The following is a 20,863-nucleotide window of genomic DNA, read 5'->3' as shown; positions in this document are numbered from 1 at the left end:
TTCTGCTTTTAGGGAACAACTCACAAATAAGCACTTTCAAATGCTAATTAGAAAATCATTTATTTAAAAAAATAAAGTTATTCTTAAATTATACAAAGGTATAGTACAGTATAGTACAATTAGGATAGGATACCTTAGTGAAATGTGAAGCCTTTTGTGAAATAGCCTTAAGGATCTATGCTCTTATTAATTTTTTTTACTTGTATTTTAGATATCAGATGCCTTGAGAAAGAGATTGAAGATAGAAATGCACACAGCTGTCAGACTCACTTCTCTGAATTCAGACCCAAAAATTCCAACATCTCTGAAATTGTATCCCAAGAGCACTCTAGTGAGTTTGTTTTCTTAGGTTCATGTTTTGCTCAGTTGTTTCCAGTTTTGTCTGCATATATTTGGGGAACTTCATATTGTTTAGCATTATTTATTTCAGAATTCATTTTAATTTATGTTTGTTCTTCTAACTAAAGAAAATTGCTTTAACTAGAAAATTGCTATAAAAGCATAGAGAATGCTAGATAGGTCTGACTGGTTCGACACTATTGCCACTATCTGATCTTGGAACATTTTAGTGCAATAATAGCATAATTGGTGAACTAAAAATTCATTCTATGTATATAGTTGCAAACAGGCCTGGAAAAAAATGTTCTACCTTTTAATGGAAGTTAACAGGGATATTATTTTGGAGCTGATGTTCTTTACCTCCATGCCATAATGCTAAAGGGGAGGGACACTTTTCTCCAGGCCTGTTGGCAAACTTAACAGGGCTTTTTTTGAGCAGGAACACCGTTCAAGCTGGCTTGGCCAGGGATTCAGCTCAAAAAAAGTATCTGGCAGAGGTAAGGTGCTAGGCAGCCATGCGTTCCCAGACTTCACGATCCGCCCTCTCTGCTGCCTCCAGCCTCTGACAGACTTGCAAAGAGACTGAGCAACACAGAGCTGCCCAAGAGTGCCCTCTCCCAGAAGAAGTTGGGCCTGCCACTGCTCACTCTGCCACTTGTGGCTCTCTCTCCTCAACCATGTTGGGGCAGGGGGTGGGGGGAGGCTGAAACAAGGTCTCTCACTGGGTTGTGTAAGAACACAGTCAAATATTAGATATTTTGGAGATTGTGGATGAATCCTCAGACACTGAATGGTCTCAGCTGTTAGCAATTTCTCTTGGATTTCCTGTGTATGAACAAACAGTTCTTGAGCAAAACACTCTTTTAGGATAACAGTCCCCCTGTTCTTTCTTCTTTTTAGAATAAAGATATCCATGAAGATGACATTAAAAATGCCTTTAATTTATGGCTGGAGGATTTCAGTACCACCATGCTTCCTTTGATAATAGAACACAAAACTGATATACAATTAACTCTTAAAGATAGTAAGCAAAATTTTGTCCTCAGTTGTAATTATGTCTGTGTTGCTACCTGATTTTGAATGTTTGTGATTTACTTTTAAAGAATATTACTTAAAAACTACATAAAGTAGTTTACTCTCTGATTCACTCTCTTCTACCATATTTGACCCCTGCCTGTCAATTAATGCTTTAGTCAACAAATCAGTAGATGATTGCTGTCTCAAAAATCTATATACATTTGTCACACTTTGTTTGCTCTATATTTGATTAATTTAGTGTATATTACACAGTCCTAAAATCACAAGCAAGTTAATGTGTCCATTGTGTTTTGAAAGGCATGGAGGACTTTGTCCTTAGTATAATCACTTCTCCAGACACTGAAGAAAATACTTTCATCCTGAGTCCCAGCTTGCTGCAGAAAGCAAATATACAAGTAAATATTATTTATTAAAGGTATCCAGTTGATTAAATTATATTGCATTTGGCTAAAACAGAGCAAATTGTTTTATTTATTAGGCACAGTAATTTTATTCATTTTCCTTATGTTTATTTATAGCTTGAAGTGTTGGGGAAAATTCTGATATATAAATTCCATCAGAGCTTCATCTTTGGGGTTCATGATTTAAAAGTATTTGGAGCAGAGACTTCCCCTTTAAAATGAAGTTTTAGCCATCTTACTCTTTAAGTGTGCTGTTCATTCAGTTTTCTTCAGTTTAGAAATGACTAAGAATAAAGCATAGAGGAGCTTAGAGGAGTTGGACACACAAGGAACTGTGAACACAATGCAGTATTTCATACGCAGTCTTAAATTTGGTAGCGCAACAATTTATTTTCTATCCTGAGTGTATCCATGTATCTATCCAAGGGTTAATTACATTGTGTTCCTGTGCTTTTGGAGATACAGGTTTTCTTTCATGCAATTTTAACTATCTTATAGCCTAATCTAGTGCTAAATTTTAGTACATAATAGCAGTCTGATTTTATTTATTTTTAACCAGAGTGTATGGGTTGTATTTTTTCTTCCCTCAGCCATTCCAAGGGGTGGGGGTGTGGATTTGGCCTTCCTCTTACAAAAGCATATTCAGCTTCTGAATAATGGTTGACTTATTTCATGCAGGTCATGAAGCATCCTATGATTTTAACAGCCAGCGGAGGTGATGCGCAGTCATCTTGTGACCAGCTCCTTCCATGGCTCAGTCTGAACTGCTTAGGGTGAGATGTTTTGATAGTATCACAGACCTGGACAGTAATAAAGCTGTAAAAATTAAAGTGGTGTTTTTTTTAAAAAAAAAAACATGCACAGTATCAACACAATTAAACATTCTGAGAGTCAGCAACTCTGTAGTCAAAGGGGAAAATATTTTTGGCCAGAAGCTAGAGTTATTCTTGTTAGCAATTAGATACTTGTTTAATTTCACTGAGCCAAATTGGGGGGGGGGGGGGGGGGGGAAGCATGAGCCAAGCAACAGTGTGTATTTCTCAATAATAAGATTGAAACATGAAAACATGTATAAACATTGGATTAGAAGCCAATGCTATTACATGCTCTGCAGATCTGATTGTTCTATCTTGGAGAAGGTGTTTAAGCCAAAAACATTCTGCTCCCCCCCACCCTCCCAACTCTCTCAATTGTTGAGGTTATAACTGGCAGAACTGAATTGGTTGGGTGCCTTTCCAGAACTTTTTGGTGGACTGGTTAAAGATAATTTTATCAAATAGCTCATCTTAATTTTATATTATTAGGAGATAAGGCATTATATTTTTGTTCCTGTTTTTCAGAGGAGTAGATAAACTAGGATTATCGTTGTTTAAGTACATATCGCACAGCCTTTTGGGACGACCGCTTTCTCAAAAGCTAGCCACCATATCTGTAGGGCTGCACAGTGGTGGTATCCTGATCACTGGAGCAAAGGTGAATATTTTTAGCTACATATAAGCATCTAAGAAACTCTGGTTTCTGTAATTAATCTCTTCTATTTATGCCCAAACACTCATTTCTCATCTGCTACATGAAATTGTTAAATAAGAATTAAATTTTACAATTTATTTCTTCTGCCATTGTAGAATGATATTCTATAATCCATTTTAGTGGTTTATACAAACTTTTAAAGTGTGCATATATAACATGTTTTCCCCCTCTTTCCTATAGTCCATCTGTGGGATAGTTTACTGTCTGTAGCAATTGACCATCTGATCATATTGAGGAAAATTAAAGCGGGAGGACAGGATATAAATCCAATATCATCTTCTTCTTTCTGGTTTTTCTGGTGCAATGAACTTGGCCAGAGTGCCAGTTTGGTGTAGTGGTTAGGTGTGTGGACTCTTGTCTGGGAGAACCGGATTTGGTTCCCCACTCCTCCACTTGCACCTTCTGGAATGGCCTTGGGTCAGCCATAGCTCTGGCAGAGGTTGTCCTTGAATGGGCAGTTTCTGGGAGAGTCCTCTCAGCCCCACCCACCTCATAGGGTGTCTGTTGTGGGGGAGGAAGATAAAGGAGATTATGAGCCACTTTGAGATTCTGAAATTTGGAGTGGAGGGTGGAATATAAATCCAATATCTTCTTCTTCTGTGCTTTTCTGGTGCAATGTACTTGGCTGCACACAAATGGGCACAGTAGGTTGTCCTGCAGCTACACGTAATAACGGAATTTGGTTGAATGAAAATATCCAGTGCCTGACCACTTCTCAGTCAGGTGAATTCTCTGCTGAAGTGTTGCTCCAGGGGTTCAAGGCTATATTATATTATTAATTCTCAGTTGTCTGCAACAAATTCCTGGTGGTTTTTGTCCTTTGAGTGTTTTTTTTCTCAGAGCAAAAAGAATCCATAGAAAAATATGGTTTATTCATTTTACAAGGCTTTACTACCACCCCCATTTATTTTGTAGGGAAGTGGCAAGTCAACTTTAGCAAAAGCCCTCTGCAAGGAAGCCTTTGATAGACTGGATGCTCATGTGGAAGTAATTGACTGTAAAGCTTTAAGAGGTATGAGTACAATTTATGCCCTTTGCGCTGCCCTTGTCAGCATACAAAGTATTTTATTATTAGCAGGGAACTTGGAGGTCCCATTTCAAGCACAGCACTCTGTACAGCCCACTACACTGGCTCTGATCTTCACATCTTAAGTCTTGAAGCTGTTGTACTCTGTGTGAGTATGTAATTAGTTAGAGTTTTCTCTGTGTAAGGATCTCCTTCTTGAACAGCAAAGCCTTTTCTCTTTCCCCATTCCCCTATTGGGGAATATCTGACTTCATATTTTGTGCCTACATTTGTGAGAGCCAGTTTGGTGTAGCAGTTAAGTGCTCAGACTCCTATCTGGAAGAACAGAGTTTGATTCTCCACTCTTCCACATGCAACTGCTGAAGTTACCTTGGGTCATTCATAACTCTCTCATAACTCTCTCTGAGTTGTTATGCTTCAGAGCAGTTCTTGGAGAGAGCTCTCAGCCCCACCTACCTCACACAGGGTGTCTGTTATGGGGAGGAGAAAGGAAAAGAGTTTGTAAACTGCTGTTCCAAGGAGCTGAGGCAGAGATCAGAGAGTTTGCTTAAGGTGAAGTAATCAATTCATATCAGGAGTGAGAGTTAAACTAGTTTTTTTTTCCTGAGTTGCACCTCATCCTATTTCCTGCTATGCTGTACCAGCTCTCCCTGTGGATTATGGATAAAGAAGTACGGGGAATCCTGAGAAATAATTCCATAATAGGATAGTAGTGGCTCCTTGGTGCAACCTGAATATTATCCTCAGGGCTTTTTTTGTAGCAGGAACTCCTTTGCATATTAGACTACACACCCCTGGTGTAGCCAATCCTCCTAAGAGCTTACAGTAGTCCCTGTAATAAGGGCCCTGTAAACTCTTGAAGGATTGGCTGCATAAGAGGGGTATAGCCTAATATGCAAAGGAGTTCCTGCTACAAAAAAAGCCCTGGACTTATCCTCATAATATTGGTTATCCTCATGTAAGCCTAGGTTATCCTCATTATCTTGCAAAATCATATTGGAAGTCCCATCATTTTATCTCTATACTGGTTACTGTATCTTTTTGCTATAGGGAAAAGATTAGAAAACATAAGGAAGAAACTGGAAGAGACATTTCTGGAGGCAGTTTGGCGACAGCCATCAGTTATTCTGTTAGATGATCTTGATCACATCATTGGGATTCCCCTTACTCCAGAGCAAGAGATCAGTCCTGAAGCAGTACAGAGCACTCGCCTTGCTCACGGTAACAGCTTGTTTCCTCTCTGTTTTGTTTTTAAAACTGCTTCTCATCAACTGTTGCATGAATGTTTATTATGAAACATTTTTACATTTGACTACCAAATCTAGATAATTTTTGTTGCCTTCCTTCTGACAGTTCATCAGTGTAAAATTTCAGATGCTGCTTAAATCAACAATAAGTATGATAGATCAAGATGGGTAGCCATGTTAATCTGTCTGTAGCACAACTACTCCCAGTGTCAAACCTTCAATTCCTGGACAAGGTGGTTGAGAGGGCAGTTACTGAGCAGCTTCAGGGATTCCTGAGTGACTCCTCCATCCTGGATCCATTCCAGTCTGACTTCCTCCCTGGACACGGGATGGAGGCTGCGCTGCTTGCCCTCACAGGCAACCTCCAGAGGCAGCTGGATCAAGGCAGGTCAGTGCTGCTGTTACTACTGGAATAGCAGCATTCAACACAGTTGATTATGATCTTTTGACCCACCATATCACCAATGCAGGGATATGAGGAACTGCTTTGCAGTGGCTGTCCTCCTTTTTCCATGGTCAGAGACAGAGGGGTGGTGCTTGGGGAAGAGGGTGTTTCCATGTTAATTGTTGGTATGCAGTGTCCTGCAAGGGGTGATCCTCTCCCCAATGCTGTTTAATATCTATTCTATATGCACCTGCTCACCCAGCTAATTTGGGAGTTTGGGCTGGGACAAAACCCTGCTGTATTTGTTGATGGACAGCTGGCCTGACTGTGAAAATCTGTACCTGAATCATGGGGGGATAGGATTAGGAATCTGACTCCCAACCCTTGATGGGGTACCACTAATGCCAACCCCAACAGTGAGGAGCCTTGGGATGATTCTGGATGACTCCCTTTCTATGGAGGCCCAGGTCACTAGTGCTGCCAGATCAGACTTCTACTATCTATAGCTGGTGAGGTAACTGGTTCCTTATCTCTTGCCCATGACCTCACAACAGTGACATATGAGAGGACCATTCCCAGGTTAGACTAATGCAACTCACTCTATGTGGGCCTACCTGTGAGTCTGACCTGGAAGCTTCGGCTGATACAAACTGTGGTGGCATGGCTGCTGATTGACATGTCTATGTGCATGCACATTCAGCCAGTGCTGCACCAATTGCATTGAGTACCAAAACAGATGCATGGTCATGGTACTAACCTTCAAGGTCCTATGCGGATAGGAGCCAGCATTCCTACAGGACTGTCTCTCCCCCCATGTGCTCTGAAGAGCTTTACACTCATTTGAGCAGCACCGTTTAGCAGTCCCTGATCTGAAGGACACCCATCTTGCCTCAACCAGGGCCAGCCCCCTTTCAGCCTTGGCTCCTGCCTGTTGGAACATGCTTCTGGTTATGAACATATGAACATATGTAGCTGCCTTATACTGAATCAGACCTTTGGTCCATCAAAGTCAGTATTGTCTTCTCAGACTGGCAGCGGCTCTCCAGGGTCTCAAGCTGAGTTTTTTCACACATGTTTGCCTGGACCCTTTTTTGGAGATGCCAGGGATTGAACCTGGGACCTTCTGCTTCCCAAGCAGATGCTCTACCACTGAGCCACTGTCCCTCCCCATTAGGACCCTGCAGGGCTGCAAAACTGAGCTGTTCCACCAGGCCTTTGGCTGAGGTGGTGGATGTCCAAGTGTCTCTATCCTTCTCTGCTCAGGTTGATCAGTCTGCTCAGTTTGCCTTACCTGCCTCAGGGCACTGCCTATACCAACTTGGCATTTGATCTCTTTGATCTCTTTGACTTTGATCTCTTAAGAGAATGTTTCCTCCCTGACATTATTGCAACAGGTGCCATAGTTAGTAATTGTTAAGCTACCATCAGAAATTTTCTTAACTGGAATTGTTGAGGTTTTTATGAATTATTACTTATTGTCTTATCAATATTGTAAGCCACAGTGAGCCCACTTGCAGGGTAGGTGGGATATAAATTGAATAAATAAAGAGCAAGACTTAAAAACTTACAAAATTTGTGGCAGGGTATGAGCTTTCATGAGTCACTGTAACTCCCAAAAGTTCACACCCTACCACGAATATTGTTTGTCTTTAAGGTGCTACTGGATTCTTGCTCTTTTCTACAGTAGTTATCATAAAATGAGTCTGCAGATTATAGATTCAATTGTACAGATTTTGCTGCCTTATCTATACAGTTTATCTGTGTATGGTTGATGTTCCTTGATTTGTATTTTCTTGTAGAAATCAGTAATACTATTCCACTTTAGTTGAACCAAGTTTTGTCAGCTGCCACAGGAAACAACACAATTCGATGGCCTGTATTAATAAATACACAATAATTTGAGCAAAAATCTTGAACATAATTCCACTTTGTAAGGTGGAAGTTGGCTGCATTTCTCTTTCCACTGCAGTCTGGGAGAGCCACTCTTGAAGGTTGAGACACTTTCAGGAACAGTGGGAAAAGGTACAGAGCAATTGGCATGAGAAATGGGAATTGTTAGAAATCTGCTCCCATCTTGCAAGAGCTTTTGCTGTTTTGCCAACTCTCCCGTCCATCTGTAGTTACCCATGCCAATCCCAAAGGTTTCCTAATCCTTAGGAGTGGTTATAAGAATGGTTGTGCTGAGGGGATGCAGTGGGGAAAGGGAAGATGGCAAATCATCTGTCAATAGGGACTCATCTTTGTTTTTTTGGATCCAATTAATTGTGTTTATTTTATGTTAGAGTTTTGGTTTTGTTGCAGAATTAAGATTACAGATTCTGGTTTACAAGGTATATAACTAGTTTTAGATGTAGAAGAGAATTATGTTTTCTACCTGCACTATTGACGCAAGTCATACCACATGAAACATACTTTACTGAAACAAACTAAGCATTGAAAAAGATACATTTCTGTGAGACTTAAGGAAAACAGATGCAGTGGCTATTTTATGTGGTCATCATTGTATAGATGGTTAAAAGTTGAGCTCATTTGTTTTTTTACTTCCAGTCTTGAAAGATTTGATAAAAGAAGCAACTTGCACTCGCAGTTTGATTACACTGATCGCCACAAGTCCATCTGAACAATTACTACATTCTTCCATAGTTTCTGCCCAAGGAAATCACATATTTCAATGTTTCCGACATATCCAGGCCCCAAATCAGGTAAATGTAACATAATTTGGACTAAGCAGCTTGGATCTTTTTTTCTGAGTAATTTGAGGTCACTGAATAAAATTTTTATGGAAGTGCTTAGCAATAAGGATGTGCGACTTCATTTTTGAGTAAGAATGGTTAATGAGAATGGGTGGGGGGGAAATCATCTTGTACTGATTCAAATGGCAGTACTAACCAAATTAAAGAACTGTAAATCAGAGTCTCAAACAGCTTTGCTGGTTGCTTTCATGGATAACTCAGACATAGGCCACCTCTCTGTTCTGGTCAAAAAGAGATCCACCTGCTGCCTCCAACTCTTGGTAAGTGCCTCTGTGGACAACTAGTATGCAGTCAAGTCCACCTCTTGAATCCAGCAATGGCTGTTCTGTTCACTTTCTGTCCCATTCAAGCAAGCCAATTCCCATAGGTCATGGAAGCTTACATTCCACATTCAATATCCTTTTCTTACCCATACCCGATGTACTCTACACAATGCTTGTACACTCTCTTTCTCTTTCAGAATCAGTCCTTTCTCATTCCTGCCTTATAGCCTTCACTCTGAGAAGGGAGTTCTGTCTCTGACTGGCCATTCTGAGGCTGGGGGTGGGGGAGGGGATGGTCTCCAGTTGAGATGAAGTGTTCTGCCAAGCTCATGGCAAATGTGTGCTCTGGAGAGGTAGAGTTGGCATAAATAAGTTCTCCAAACACTGCAGTGATTGGCTGGTTTGCATAAAGATTTAACTGCCTAGGGCCTATCAAAATAGGAGCCTCACATTGTGTTTGAAAATTGGACAGACACTGTGTTCCACTTGTCTGACATCAGGGAAAGAAATTACTGTGATCAACTCGCTCGTTTAAACATGACACACCCCATTTTTCATAATTAGTCTTTTTGAATGGCTTTGAAATATAGTTATTTTCTCCTTGTTTTTCTGTTCTTTTTTGTTGGATAGCAGATAAAGTTGTTGTATGTTCTGTTTCCAGGGCCAAAGACGTGAAATACTTAATTCCATAATGAGAAATAAACTTAATTCCAATCTGGACAGATTGAATGATCTTGATCTTGATCGAATTGCTAAGGAAACAGAAGGATTTGTAGCTAGAGATTTTACCATGTTAGTTGATCGTGCCATACATTCATTTGTTTCTAGTAGAAGACCATGCAGAAAAGAAGGTATGTACTGTAGTTTTGATTTTACTTCATAACTATTAATGTTTGAATAGTTCAAATCAAGGGTTTTTTTTGAGCAGGAACACAGTTCCAGCTGGCTTGGCATCAGGAGGTGTGGCTTAACATGCAAATGAATCCCTGCTGGGCTTTTTCTACAAAAAGCCCTATGTGAAACAATGGTGATGTCAGGGGGTGTGGCCTAATATGCAAATGAGTTCCTGCTGGGCCTTTTCTACCAAAAAAGCCCTGGTTCAAAGAAAGAACTAACATGTTAAGTAAAACAAGATTAGAGGGCTAAATAGAAGGCTAAGTGGAGCATCATGTTGCCATGGCAATAAGAGGGCACAGTAATTATTGCAGAACTAATTCAGGTGATCTGCGGGTTATGCTAATAAAGCTTTCTTCAACAGTGGAATTCAGCCATTACTACAGCTATTATTGGGTGAGATGTTTATTTGACCAGGCAAGTATTTTATATTCAACAAATGAAAATATCTCTGAGAAGTTTAAAGATACAAGACAGAACTGTTTGGAATTATTTAGGGAAGTACCCAACAAGTCAGTTCTTGGCCCATGTGCTGACCTTCTTATTTAAATAGCAGTATGCATCTCTATCTTTACTATATAGACATATTATGGGGTCGGAAATGTTTTGCTTGGCATAAAAATGTTTACAAATAATGACATTACAAATAAAAAGTAATTAAAGTAAAATGTATTCTTGGTAACCAAGGCATTATTAATTGAATTTACTGTGCAGTCACACTGTTTCGTACAAAGGTATGCTGTGTACTACCAAGCATGTGAACAAATGGCAAGAGAGTTGCCATCTTGTGGTCTAGGATGGTTTGAGATTAGCTGAGTCCCTTCAGAAGCAAAATGTCTATTGCTGCCTTGGTTGTGCTAACACAGTGACTCTTACATTTATTGGTGTGTTTTGCTTTAGACATGGAATTGTAATACCAAACCATTAATCTTTGAACTGGGTTTCATTGGCATGACTAATTTAGGAGGCACTTAGGAATCATATGTGTATAAAGGGGGGGGAGTAATTTTTTTCTGTCTCATCCATTTTAACAGATCTGATTCTGTCAACATCAGACTTCCAACAAGCCTTAAAAAGTTTCACTCCAGCATCTTTGAGAAATGTTAACCTTCATGAACCTCAGGACTTTGGCTGGGAAAGGATTGGTGGTCTTAAGGAGGTCCAGCAGATATTAATAGATACTATCCAGTTACCTGTAAAGGTATTGTTCCTTTTTGAAACTATAATCCATTACTTTTATTAAGGTTGTGGTTGCCAGTTGTAGAGATCTGACTACATTTTTCTTATACCTTTATTCTGGTCCTTAGATTTCAGTTGCTTAATTTAAAATGGAAATGTGCTATGTGCAAGGGCCTTTTCTCTCATTCAATATAGGATTGAAGGATTCTTTTTTTTTTGGGGGGGGGGGGGGACACAATAGCAGCACATTAATATATGAACATATGAAGCTGCCTTCTACTAAATCAGACCCTCGGCCCATCAAAGTCAGTATTGTCTTCTCAGACTGGCAGCAGCTCTCCAGGGTCTTAAGCTGAGGTTTTTCATACCTATTTGCCTGGACCCTTTTTTTGGAGATGCCAGGGATTGAACCTGGGACCTTCTGCTTTCCAAGCAGATGCTCTACCACTGAGCCACTGTCCCTCCCCTACAGCTCAGGTCATCCTTAGGGATTATGGGTGATACCAAGAAGCAGGAGCAACCATGGAAAACTGAGACAAGATGATTCACAAAACATGATTTGAGAAAGATGAGAGCAGAGCTAATGAATGCAAGATTTTGGGGGAGTGGGGGTAGGGAACTAATCCATGCATTAGGCTAATTGGGTAAATAGTCTCTGCATATCATAAGCCCTGTTACATCCAACATGAAGTGAAGCAAGGGCACCCATGGTGGTGATTAAACTGCTACATATTTGATATATGGTTATTTGTTTGGACCTTTGGCCTTATTTAGCAACGGTTTGCGTGTTTTCTTCAGTAAAGTACATAAACACCAGTTGCCAAAGGAATTTAGGGACACTCATAAAATTATAGCTTTACATATACATGCATTAATCACATCTCAGAAGCATCAAGAACTTAATTTTAAAGAAGAGACAAAGGACTGGCTGCACTGCAGGCTGAATTCTGCCACAAGTGATACTAGGTGTCATGATACTAGGTTATATCCATTGGCAAAGTAGTGGATTTTCCTCATGTTGCCTGGGTGGAAGAGGGAGCAGGAACTGTTTTACCTGATTTCGTCCTCCTCACTTCAGTCTTTCAATCTGTGTGAGGGACTGTGGCTCAGTGGAAGAGCTTCTGTTTCATATGCAGAAGGTCCCAGTTTCAGTCCCCAGCATCTGCAGTTAAAAGGACCAGGCAGTTGGTCATGTGATAGACCTCTATCTGAGACCCTGAAGAGGCATTGCCAGTCTGAGTAGACAGTATTTACTTTGATGGACTGATTATCTGATTCGGTATAAGGCAGCTTCATGTGTGGCTCCTTGTCTTCATGAGTCCTTTGATCTTTATAGTTTCAAAGAGACTACAGGGGGAAAGGAGAACATGGGGAAAAACCTGCACCTTTGAGTGCATTTTGCCAGCAGTTGGCTGGATACAACTTAAGTGTTTTTATTTGCTTCCTTTTCTCACTGGGATTCAAGGTGCATTGCACAGTATAAGTCAATGCAATCAGTAGGATGAGACATCTGATTAGCAACAGTAATTGCATACACTGAGCCCCTGTGTAGTGTTTAGCGACCCAGGTGTAAATTCTTACTGCGTCATGGAAGCTTTGTGAGTGACCTTGGGCCAGTCACACATTTTCAGCCTAACCTACATCAGTAAGATTGTTTTGGGAATAAAATGGCGGTGAGGAAGCTGTTTAGGCTGTGCATTGGAGAGAAAGGTGGGGTATAAATGTGGTAAACAAACACAACTTTTCAAAAAGATTAACAATAGTTTGAATACTTCTGTGCTGTGTTTTATCAAGGAAATATATGTGTTTGAAAGCAGAATAACTTTGTATGTTTTCAGTATCCAGAATTATTTGCAAATCTGCCCATACGACACACAACAGGCATATTATTATATGGGGCTCCAGGAACAGGAAAAACTTTATTAGCAGGAGTAGTTGCTCGAGAGAGTGGAATGAATTTTATCAGCATCAAGGTAACAGATTGTGATTTTTCAGTGTTTGTTATAGTAACAAAGTGCTAATAAATGCATTATATAGGTCAGTATACATTTTTTCAGAATTCTCTTGGCAGATTTAAGAACATAAGAGAAGCCATGTTAGATCAGGCCAATGGCCCATCCAGTCCAACACTGTGTCACACAGTGGCAATTTTTTTTTATATATACACACACACACACACACACACACACACTGTGGCTAATAGCCACTGATGGACCTCTGCTCCATATTTTTATCTAAACCCCTCTTGAAGGTGGCTATGCTTGTGGCCGCCACCACCTCCTGTGGCAGTGAATTCCACATGTTAATCACCCTTTGGGTGAAGAAGTACTTCCTTTTATCCGTTTTAACCTGTCTGCTCAGCAATTTAATCGAATGCCCACGAGTTCTTGTATTGTGAGAAAGGGAGAAAAGTACTTCTTTTTCTACTTTCTCCATCCCATGCATTATCTTGTAAACCTCTATCATGTCACCCCGCAGTCGACGTTTCTCCAAGCTAAAGAGTCCCAAGTGTTTCAACCTTTCTTCATAGGGAAAGTGTTCCAGCCCTTTAATCATTCTAGTTGCCCTTTTCTGGACTTTCTCCAATGCTATAATATCCTTTTTGAGGTGCGGCGACCAGAACTGCACACAGTACTCCAAATGAGACCGCACCATCGATTTATACAGGGGCATTATGATACTGGCTGATTTGTTTTCAATTCCCTTCCTAATAATTCCCAGCATGGCGTTGGCCTTTTTTATTGCAAACGCACACTGTCTTGACATTTTCAGCGAGTTATCTACAATGACCCCAAGATCTCTCTCTTGGTCAGTCTCTGCCAGTTCACACCCCATCAACTTGTATTTGTAGCTGGGATTCTTGGCCCCAATGTGCATTACTTTGCACTTGGCCACATTGAAACGCATCTGCCACGTTGACGCCCACTCACCCAGCCTCAACAGATCCCTTTGGAGTTCCTCACAATCATCTCTGGTTCTCACCACCCTGAACAATTATTTAAACTGCATTGATTATTTAAACTGCATTGTAAACTTGAACAGGCGTCAATGGTAGACATGTGTATGTTCTGTCTGATCATCTCTGTTATGATCAGACTAAACTGGCCAAAGGAATGAAGTTCAACATGATAAATTTTAAATTCAAACTGATTTCTTACAGCAACCATAGAAAAATGTTTAAATATTTGTTGTCCCATATTTAGTCTTAATTTTGTATGGCAATTGGAATAAATTGTCTCTGTCTCATGCTTGTAAACTAATTGGTTTGGCGAAGAAGCAATCCACTTTGTCATCAGTTTTCCCTACTGGCCTTTGCACTTTTTTTGTAATAAATTGTCTAGCTGTTCACTTAACATGTTTTCCGTAGATTAAATGAATAAGCTTCCAGAGCCAGTGTCCTGTCCAGAATACAATCAAATTATTTATAATAGACCACATTGGCCCATTGTGTATTTTCTCCTTTTTTTAGAAAGTATTTGTTGGTAATGTTTAAAATGTCATTTTATGGCAGCAGCATAAATGGTACTTCTTTTGGTTACAATACGCTATCCCATTACCTTTGGATTTGTATTACTTCTTTATAAATATAAATCAAACAGTTTGATTTGTTAAGAGTTAATTTCATCTTTGTTTTTTACAGGGACCAGAACTCCTTAATAAATACATTGGAGCAAGTGAACAAGCGGTTCGAGATGTATTTAACAGGTTGGCTCCTGATAGGGATTTGTGGTGCTGTGATAGATTGTTTTCGTGATCAGCTCTAAAAATAACTATTTGGATCTGCAGCTAGAGATTAACATGAACAAACCAGGCCAAGTGGTGTTATGTCAGAGAGGTGTGAAATAGCAAGACTTGCTGATATCACATGTTCAGTCTTGGCAGGTTCACTTCATTCTTTTGATCTGAATTGTGTTGCATTCAGGGCGCAGGCAGCCAAGCCTTGCATTCTGTTCTTTGATGAATTCGACTCCCTTGCTCCTCGCCGAGGTCATGATAACACTGGAGTAACTGACAGAGTTGTTAATCAGCTGCTGACTCAGTTAGATGGAGTAGAAGGCCTAGAAGGTAATGATTTAGTTGTTATTCCCTCTTCGAAGAAGAAAAAAATCAGCTGGTGTGTTAATAAAATTCTTACTTTTTCTAAGGGGTTTATGTACTTGCGGCCACTAGTCGTCCGGATTTGATTGATCCAGCTCTTTTGAGGCCTGGTCGGCTCGATAAGTGTCTGTATTGCCCATGTCCTGATCAGGTAAAGAAATAAAACACTGAACCAGGAATGAAAAGTCTTTTTAAAAATGTAGACAAAATGGATCAGACCCATCGCTGTGTGATTTCTGATTGTTTCTCCACCATGTATGACTGAGAGACTGCCTAGACGTAAATGTGGAGTTTTATGTTGTGTTGAATCAGATCCAAGTTCAAAGCAGAAAAAAAGAGAATGATTCAGAATTTATTATTATTACGGAAGTCCATATCAAGAAATGGAGAGTTCTGTACAAAAAAAGGGTTTCCCCCCCACTATTTTGAAATTGCTTAGGACCTAAACAACCAAAGCTGACATTTTTGTAAATCATATTTGATTAGTATTGAAATATAATATCACACCATTAAAACAAAAACAGAGTGCATATATGAGCATGCATTTATTTTTACTACTATTATACTCACACTCCAGAATTGTTTTATACCAGAGAAATGAAGCTTAGGAAAACTCCAGTGCTGAGAATAAATCTTGTAGGGCATTATTATGGACATATTTTCCATTTCCTTTATTTTAAACTCAGCATGTTGGGTGGGAGGGAATGAAGTTTAAGTAAGTTAGTAAGGCTAAATGTCTATCTGAAAGTGGCTGGAGGCCCCAAAGATTTTTTCCTGTATGGCTGTATTTTTAAAAGGGTCTTATCAGAGGGTTCAGTCATTTTCCCCTGTAACATTAAAATACAAATTAAACTTCCCATTTGGAAAAGGTTCTTTACTTCATTGTGTCTTGTCACATGTTTGTTTAGCTTCACTAAGTTCTCTTTCCCTAGATCAGCTGAACCTAATGGAAAAATACAAGAGAGTATTTTTGTTCTCGGCATACCTAAAGGCAAGAAATCCATATCTTAATAACTTAATTCTTTTCCATTTAGACTTCCAGATTTGAAATTTTAAAAGCACTGAGCCACTGTCTGCCTCTTGCGGAGGATGTCAATTTTCACCATTTGGCAGCAAAAACTGAGTATTTCACAGGAGCAGACCTAAAAGCTTTACTGTACAATGCCCAGTTAGAGGCAGTACATGCCAGTTTGGGCTCAGCCTTACCCCAGGTGAGTACCTCAAAGTAGCTTTTTTACTGCAAAGGAATTTCAGAAACAGATTAGAACAGAAGATTGCTGAGTTACAAATAATTACCATACCATACCAAACCTTTAATGGCATAATAGAATCAGATAAAAATACACAGAATATAAAAATTTAAACATTGGAGATAAAATCAAGATAAAACCGAGCTTACAGATGCATTCAAACATGGTCAGAATTAAATTTAAGGATGTCAGCTGCCCTCCCATGAAAAGCTCCCATAAGGCTGCCCTCCCATGAAAAATAAGACTCAGGGTGACTTGCAACACAATTGGTGCATTCATACTACGTTAAAGAATGTGTTTTACATCCAGATTTTTACTGTATAAAAATAGCAAATCTGGGTGTAAAATGCATTATTTAGTTTAGTGTGAATGCACCAAATATAATTCCAATACAACTTATAAATTTCAATTAAACATTCCAGAATTTAAAATATATTTAAGAAATTTAAACCCTCTAACCAATCTAATGGTGAAAAGTTTGCAGGAGATGCCATAGCCTCATAGGGGAGGGAGGCTGAAGGAGATGAGAAGGGGAGAATGGCAGACCATGTTATAGCCATTGCTGTCCTCAATCAAAAGCCTGCTGGAAAATCTCTGTCTCACATGCCCTGCAGAAAGATTGCAGATCCTGCAGGGCACAGATGTTATCTGGCAGAGAGTTCCACCATAGCTGCATTCTGGATCAGTTGGAGTTTCCAGGTCAGTCTCAAGGGTCGAGCCATGTTGAGTGAATTACAGTGGTGTATTTTGGAGGTGACTATTGCATGACTAGGTCAGAGCAAGACAAGTAGGGAGCTGGTTGCCTAACCTGATGAAGCTGGAAGAATGGCAGTGTTCTGGGCCTCCACTGTGATCTGGGCCTCCACTGTGACAAGGAGGCATCCAGTGTCACAGCCAGGCTCTTGATCGTTGGTGCTGGTATTAAAAGTACATCATCAAGAGCTAGGAGTCAGCATCCTAGTTCTGTGTCCCCTAACACCCAGCCGCTGAACCTGTCTTATCAGGATTCGATCTCAATTGACTCTACTTTAGCCATCCCACTATGACCTCCAGACCTTTGGCCAAATTTATAGGAGTGGTATCTGGTTGGATGCCCATCATTATATATAGCTGGGTGTCATCAGTGTGCTGGTTACATCCCAGCCTGAAACTGGTTGGGCAATGAGGCGCATACAGATGTTAAATAACATCAGAGAGAGGATTGCTCCCTGAGAGACCTGACACATTAATGGATGCCTAGTTGACAATCTCTCTGTGCCACCCTCTGTTGCCGACCATGGATCTAAAATACAATTTCTGAGGTTCTCACCAAAGTACTTTCAAAAAGTTTAGATTGTCTCATATAGCCACATCTGACAGATTCAGAGGTGTTTTGGGTATGGCTGACTTAAGTAGGTTCAGTTATGTGAAACTCACATGACCCTACCAAAACCTTCTGGTTTGTCACTTCTTATGGTATGAAGTGAGCAGTTCTTTGAGGCTTTGGAAATATAGTATTTACCAAAACTGTGAACTATCAGATCAATTTATTCAGAGATTTTTCTTGTTTTAAAACAATTTATTAATAACATATGGTAACAATATCTAATTATATCATTACTTTTGGAAATGTAAGAAACATGAAGGTTCTTTTTACCATATGTGGTGGACTTGTGGAAAAGCGAAAAAGTTTTGGCAGATGATACAAGAAATATCTCAAATTTTGGGATATGATTTTAAGAAAGTAGCAGAGACTTTTTTGTTGGGATTACAAATGGAAAAATTTCCAAAAGAAGATAGAACTCTAATTTGGTACTTGCTCTCAGCTGCTAGGACATTATATGCGCAGTTATGGAAACAAGAAAAAATACCAGAGAAATGGGATTGGATTGTGAAAGTTTTATCATGCAGTGAGATGGATAAACTAACAAGAACTTTAAGAGACTATGATTTGGAAGTGTTTAAAAGGGAATGGAAGAAATTTAGAGGATATATAGAAAAAGAGTGGAATTTGAAAGGACGTTGGGCAATTTTTTAACAATGAATTTAAGAAAAGGGAGAAACTGAACCTTAATGGGTTAAGGGTACCTTTATAAGTGAACTTAAGTAAATAACATCGGCGGAAGTCTAGTAAAGGAGGGTGGGGGGTTAGAAAAATATCATATGGGTTAGGGATAATTTATTCAGAGATTTTTCTGTGCGTCTCTCTATCCCCAGCAGTGAGAAAATAGCCGAGAAAGTAAAACTTGTACATCTTTTGCAAATTTGAAAACTAAAGCGAATTGTCAGCCCTTTTCACAGACAGGGTTCTGTGACACCAGGTCAGGAAAATAACCACTTTCTTCTGGCGACACCTCACTGAATCCAAGCCATCATTTGATTTAATAGTAATAGTAATTCATTGCTTTCTGTAATTTTGTTGTTTTCATCCAGGACATAGGTTCTAGTTCAGACAGTGATCTCAGTCTATCTTCAATGGTTTTCTTAAACCAAAGCAGTGGATCAGATGATTCTGCTGGAGATGGAGAAGGGGGAATGGAACAATCTCTGGTCTCCCTTGAAATGTCTGAGTTGCTTCCTGAAGATCCAAGATCCAACATATATCGTCTTTATTTTGGAAGCTCCTATGAATCAGAGCTTGGCAATGGAACTTCATCAGAAATGGTGAGCAGCTTCTTTCCCTTAATTGATGTTGAACGGTCAGAAGAAAACTTTTCTTTCTAGTTAACATTTAAACGGTTAAGCATCAGTATCAATTGATGTATGTTAAAGTCTGGTTGAGGAAATTATTTATGGGCAGTCTGTTTCATACTTTGGGATACTCCTGCCTTTCTTCTTCTATAGGACTTCCTTTGCAGAAAAACAAAAGGAAAGAAGAAATGGAGATTAACTGGAAAATATCTTTTGTGTCATTTTTAGAAATATTTTTAGAAAATATGTACTTCAGAGGTACAAAGATTGTCTGTTACTGGAAGAGGGAGTCATAACTCACTATTGCTTACTTCCTGTTCCCCACCCTTTCCCCTACCTCAGAACAGGTTGCCCCTTTAAATAAAGAATATTTTTTTAAAAAAAAAACATTTGTTCATATTTAAACTTCTTCATTTTACAAATGAAGCGCTTCCTGAAGGTTGTCTCATTGATAATGTATTTGTTAGTTTGAGGATTTTTATTGAAATATGACTATAATTACAGTGTTGCTGTTTTGAATCATTGTTACATCTTTTTTCCCTCTTGCTTCGGTTGCTATAGAGTTCTCAGTGTTTCTCTGGACCAAACTCCATAAATCAAGATTTGACCAGTCTGTCTTTGAAGGATTTAGTATCATCTCAACCTCTAGTGTTAAGAACAACATTACAGGAAGGTTACCAAGAACTTAATCAAGAACAAATAGAACAACTCAGGGCTGAAATCAGTACTATCAAGGCCAACTACAGGAACAAAAATGGAGTATGGACTAATTTAATCTATTTTTATCATTTACACAGTGACATTTTATAAAGCTTTAGAGTGTGGTGACAAAGTTCCTTTGTTAGGCTGCTGCTTTTTTTGCAATTGCAATATGCTAAAACCGTATTTTAGATAACAAGTGCACAATCAGAAAATTTTTTTTATATGTAATGTCGCTTATTTAAATATGTTTAAATACTGTATTTAATTCCTTGTTTCTTAATAATATCTACAATTTTTAGGAGGAAGTCACTCCAAATCAATCAGTGTCAATCAAGAACACTTTAAATATTACTCAGTCTCACCTAATGACAGCACTTGGAAACACAAAGCCATCTATTAGTCAGGATGACCGGAATCATTTTGCTGAACTGTAAGTATATCTTTACAAAGAAAATAACACACACTATTTGTTCTGAAAATTTGTCCTTGCATTTTCTGGTCTGCAAAAATTTCTTAGGAGTTTGGTGATTTATGCTTTAAGAGGTTACTGGCTGTGGTCGTAGAGGATTTTGATTTGAATTTTAGTCTTAATATTATTTATATTCAACTTATCAGTTATGGTAAGCAGCTCTGATTTTTATTGAATGGAGGAAACAGATGGTTGAAGAATATATTATTATTGTTCTTGTATGTGTATGCCTTAATAAATGTAAGATGTCAACAATATTTATAGGTTTCATAATATTTTTTCTGCTGATGAATTAACTGCAAAGATACCTAGTATTAATACATTGCAATTAATTTTTTAGCTATGACCACTTTCAGAATCCAAAGAGGAAGGGGCCCACTGGAGCAAGTTTCAATCCAGGACAAAAAGTAACACTTGCTTAATTGCTATTAATGTGATGATGATCACTAAGTAATTTTTGCACTGAAGTGTGTACATTATTAAATCATATTAAACTTGGCTGTGTTTATTCTATAATAAAAGTAATTTCACTGAAATTTTAATTATTGTGAAATGTTTTACATAATTTTAGTTTTCAAATTGTCTTCCTACGAATCTACATTAAAATGTTTGAAATAA

The 20,863-nt window shown here is 39.0% G+C and overlaps 1 protein-coding gene and 1 non-coding gene across 2 annotated transcripts in view; one reads left to right on the top strand and one right to left on the bottom strand.

The window, feature by feature from the left end:
• PEX1 (peroxisomal biogenesis factor 1) overlaps window positions 1-20,863 on the top strand; it is a 26,432-nt gene extending 5,569 nt beyond the window's left edge. The window contains exons 6-24 of the mRNA XM_060248490.1: window positions 212-331; window positions 1,240-1,363; window positions 1,675-1,772; window positions 2,457-2,551; window positions 3,119-3,251; window positions 4,224-4,320; window positions 5,386-5,556; window positions 8,515-8,669; window positions 9,645-9,834; window positions 10,912-11,078; window positions 12,895-13,029; window positions 14,697-14,761; window positions 14,979-15,121; window positions 15,202-15,305; window positions 16,189-16,365; window positions 18,817-19,047; window positions 19,636-19,833; window positions 20,076-20,206; window positions 20,586-20,863. Of these exons, the coding sequence (XP_060104473.1) occupies window positions 212-331; window positions 1,240-1,363; window positions 1,675-1,772; window positions 2,457-2,551; window positions 3,119-3,251; window positions 4,224-4,320; window positions 5,386-5,556; window positions 8,515-8,669; window positions 9,645-9,834; window positions 10,912-11,078; window positions 12,895-13,029; window positions 14,697-14,761; window positions 14,979-15,121; window positions 15,202-15,305; window positions 16,189-16,365; window positions 18,817-19,047; window positions 19,636-19,833; window positions 20,076-20,206; window positions 20,586-20,667 (2,616 nt within the window). The 3' untranslated portion in view covers window positions 20,668-20,863. The remainder of the gene's footprint in view (window positions 1-211; window positions 332-1,239; window positions 1,364-1,674; window positions 1,773-2,456; window positions 2,552-3,118; window positions 3,252-4,223; window positions 4,321-5,385; window positions 5,557-8,514; window positions 8,670-9,644; window positions 9,835-10,911; window positions 11,079-12,894; window positions 13,030-14,696; window positions 14,762-14,978; window positions 15,122-15,201; window positions 15,306-16,188; window positions 16,366-18,816; window positions 19,048-19,635; window positions 19,834-20,075; window positions 20,207-20,585) is intronic.
• TRNAS-GGA (transfer RNA serine (anticodon GGA)) lies at window positions 11,447-11,517 on the bottom strand. The gene has a single exon. It is a non-coding gene; the product is annotated as a tRNA-Ser (tRNA).

Source organism: Heteronotia binoei, chromosome 10 (genome assembly GCF_032191835.1).
Source record: "Heteronotia binoei isolate CCM8104 ecotype False Entrance Well chromosome 10, APGP_CSIRO_Hbin_v1, whole genome shotgun sequence".
NCBI classification, from domain to species: domain Eukaryota; kingdom Metazoa; phylum Chordata; class Lepidosauria; order Squamata; family Gekkonidae; genus Heteronotia; species Heteronotia binoei.
This window is presented reverse-complemented; position numbering and strand designations above follow the sequence as displayed.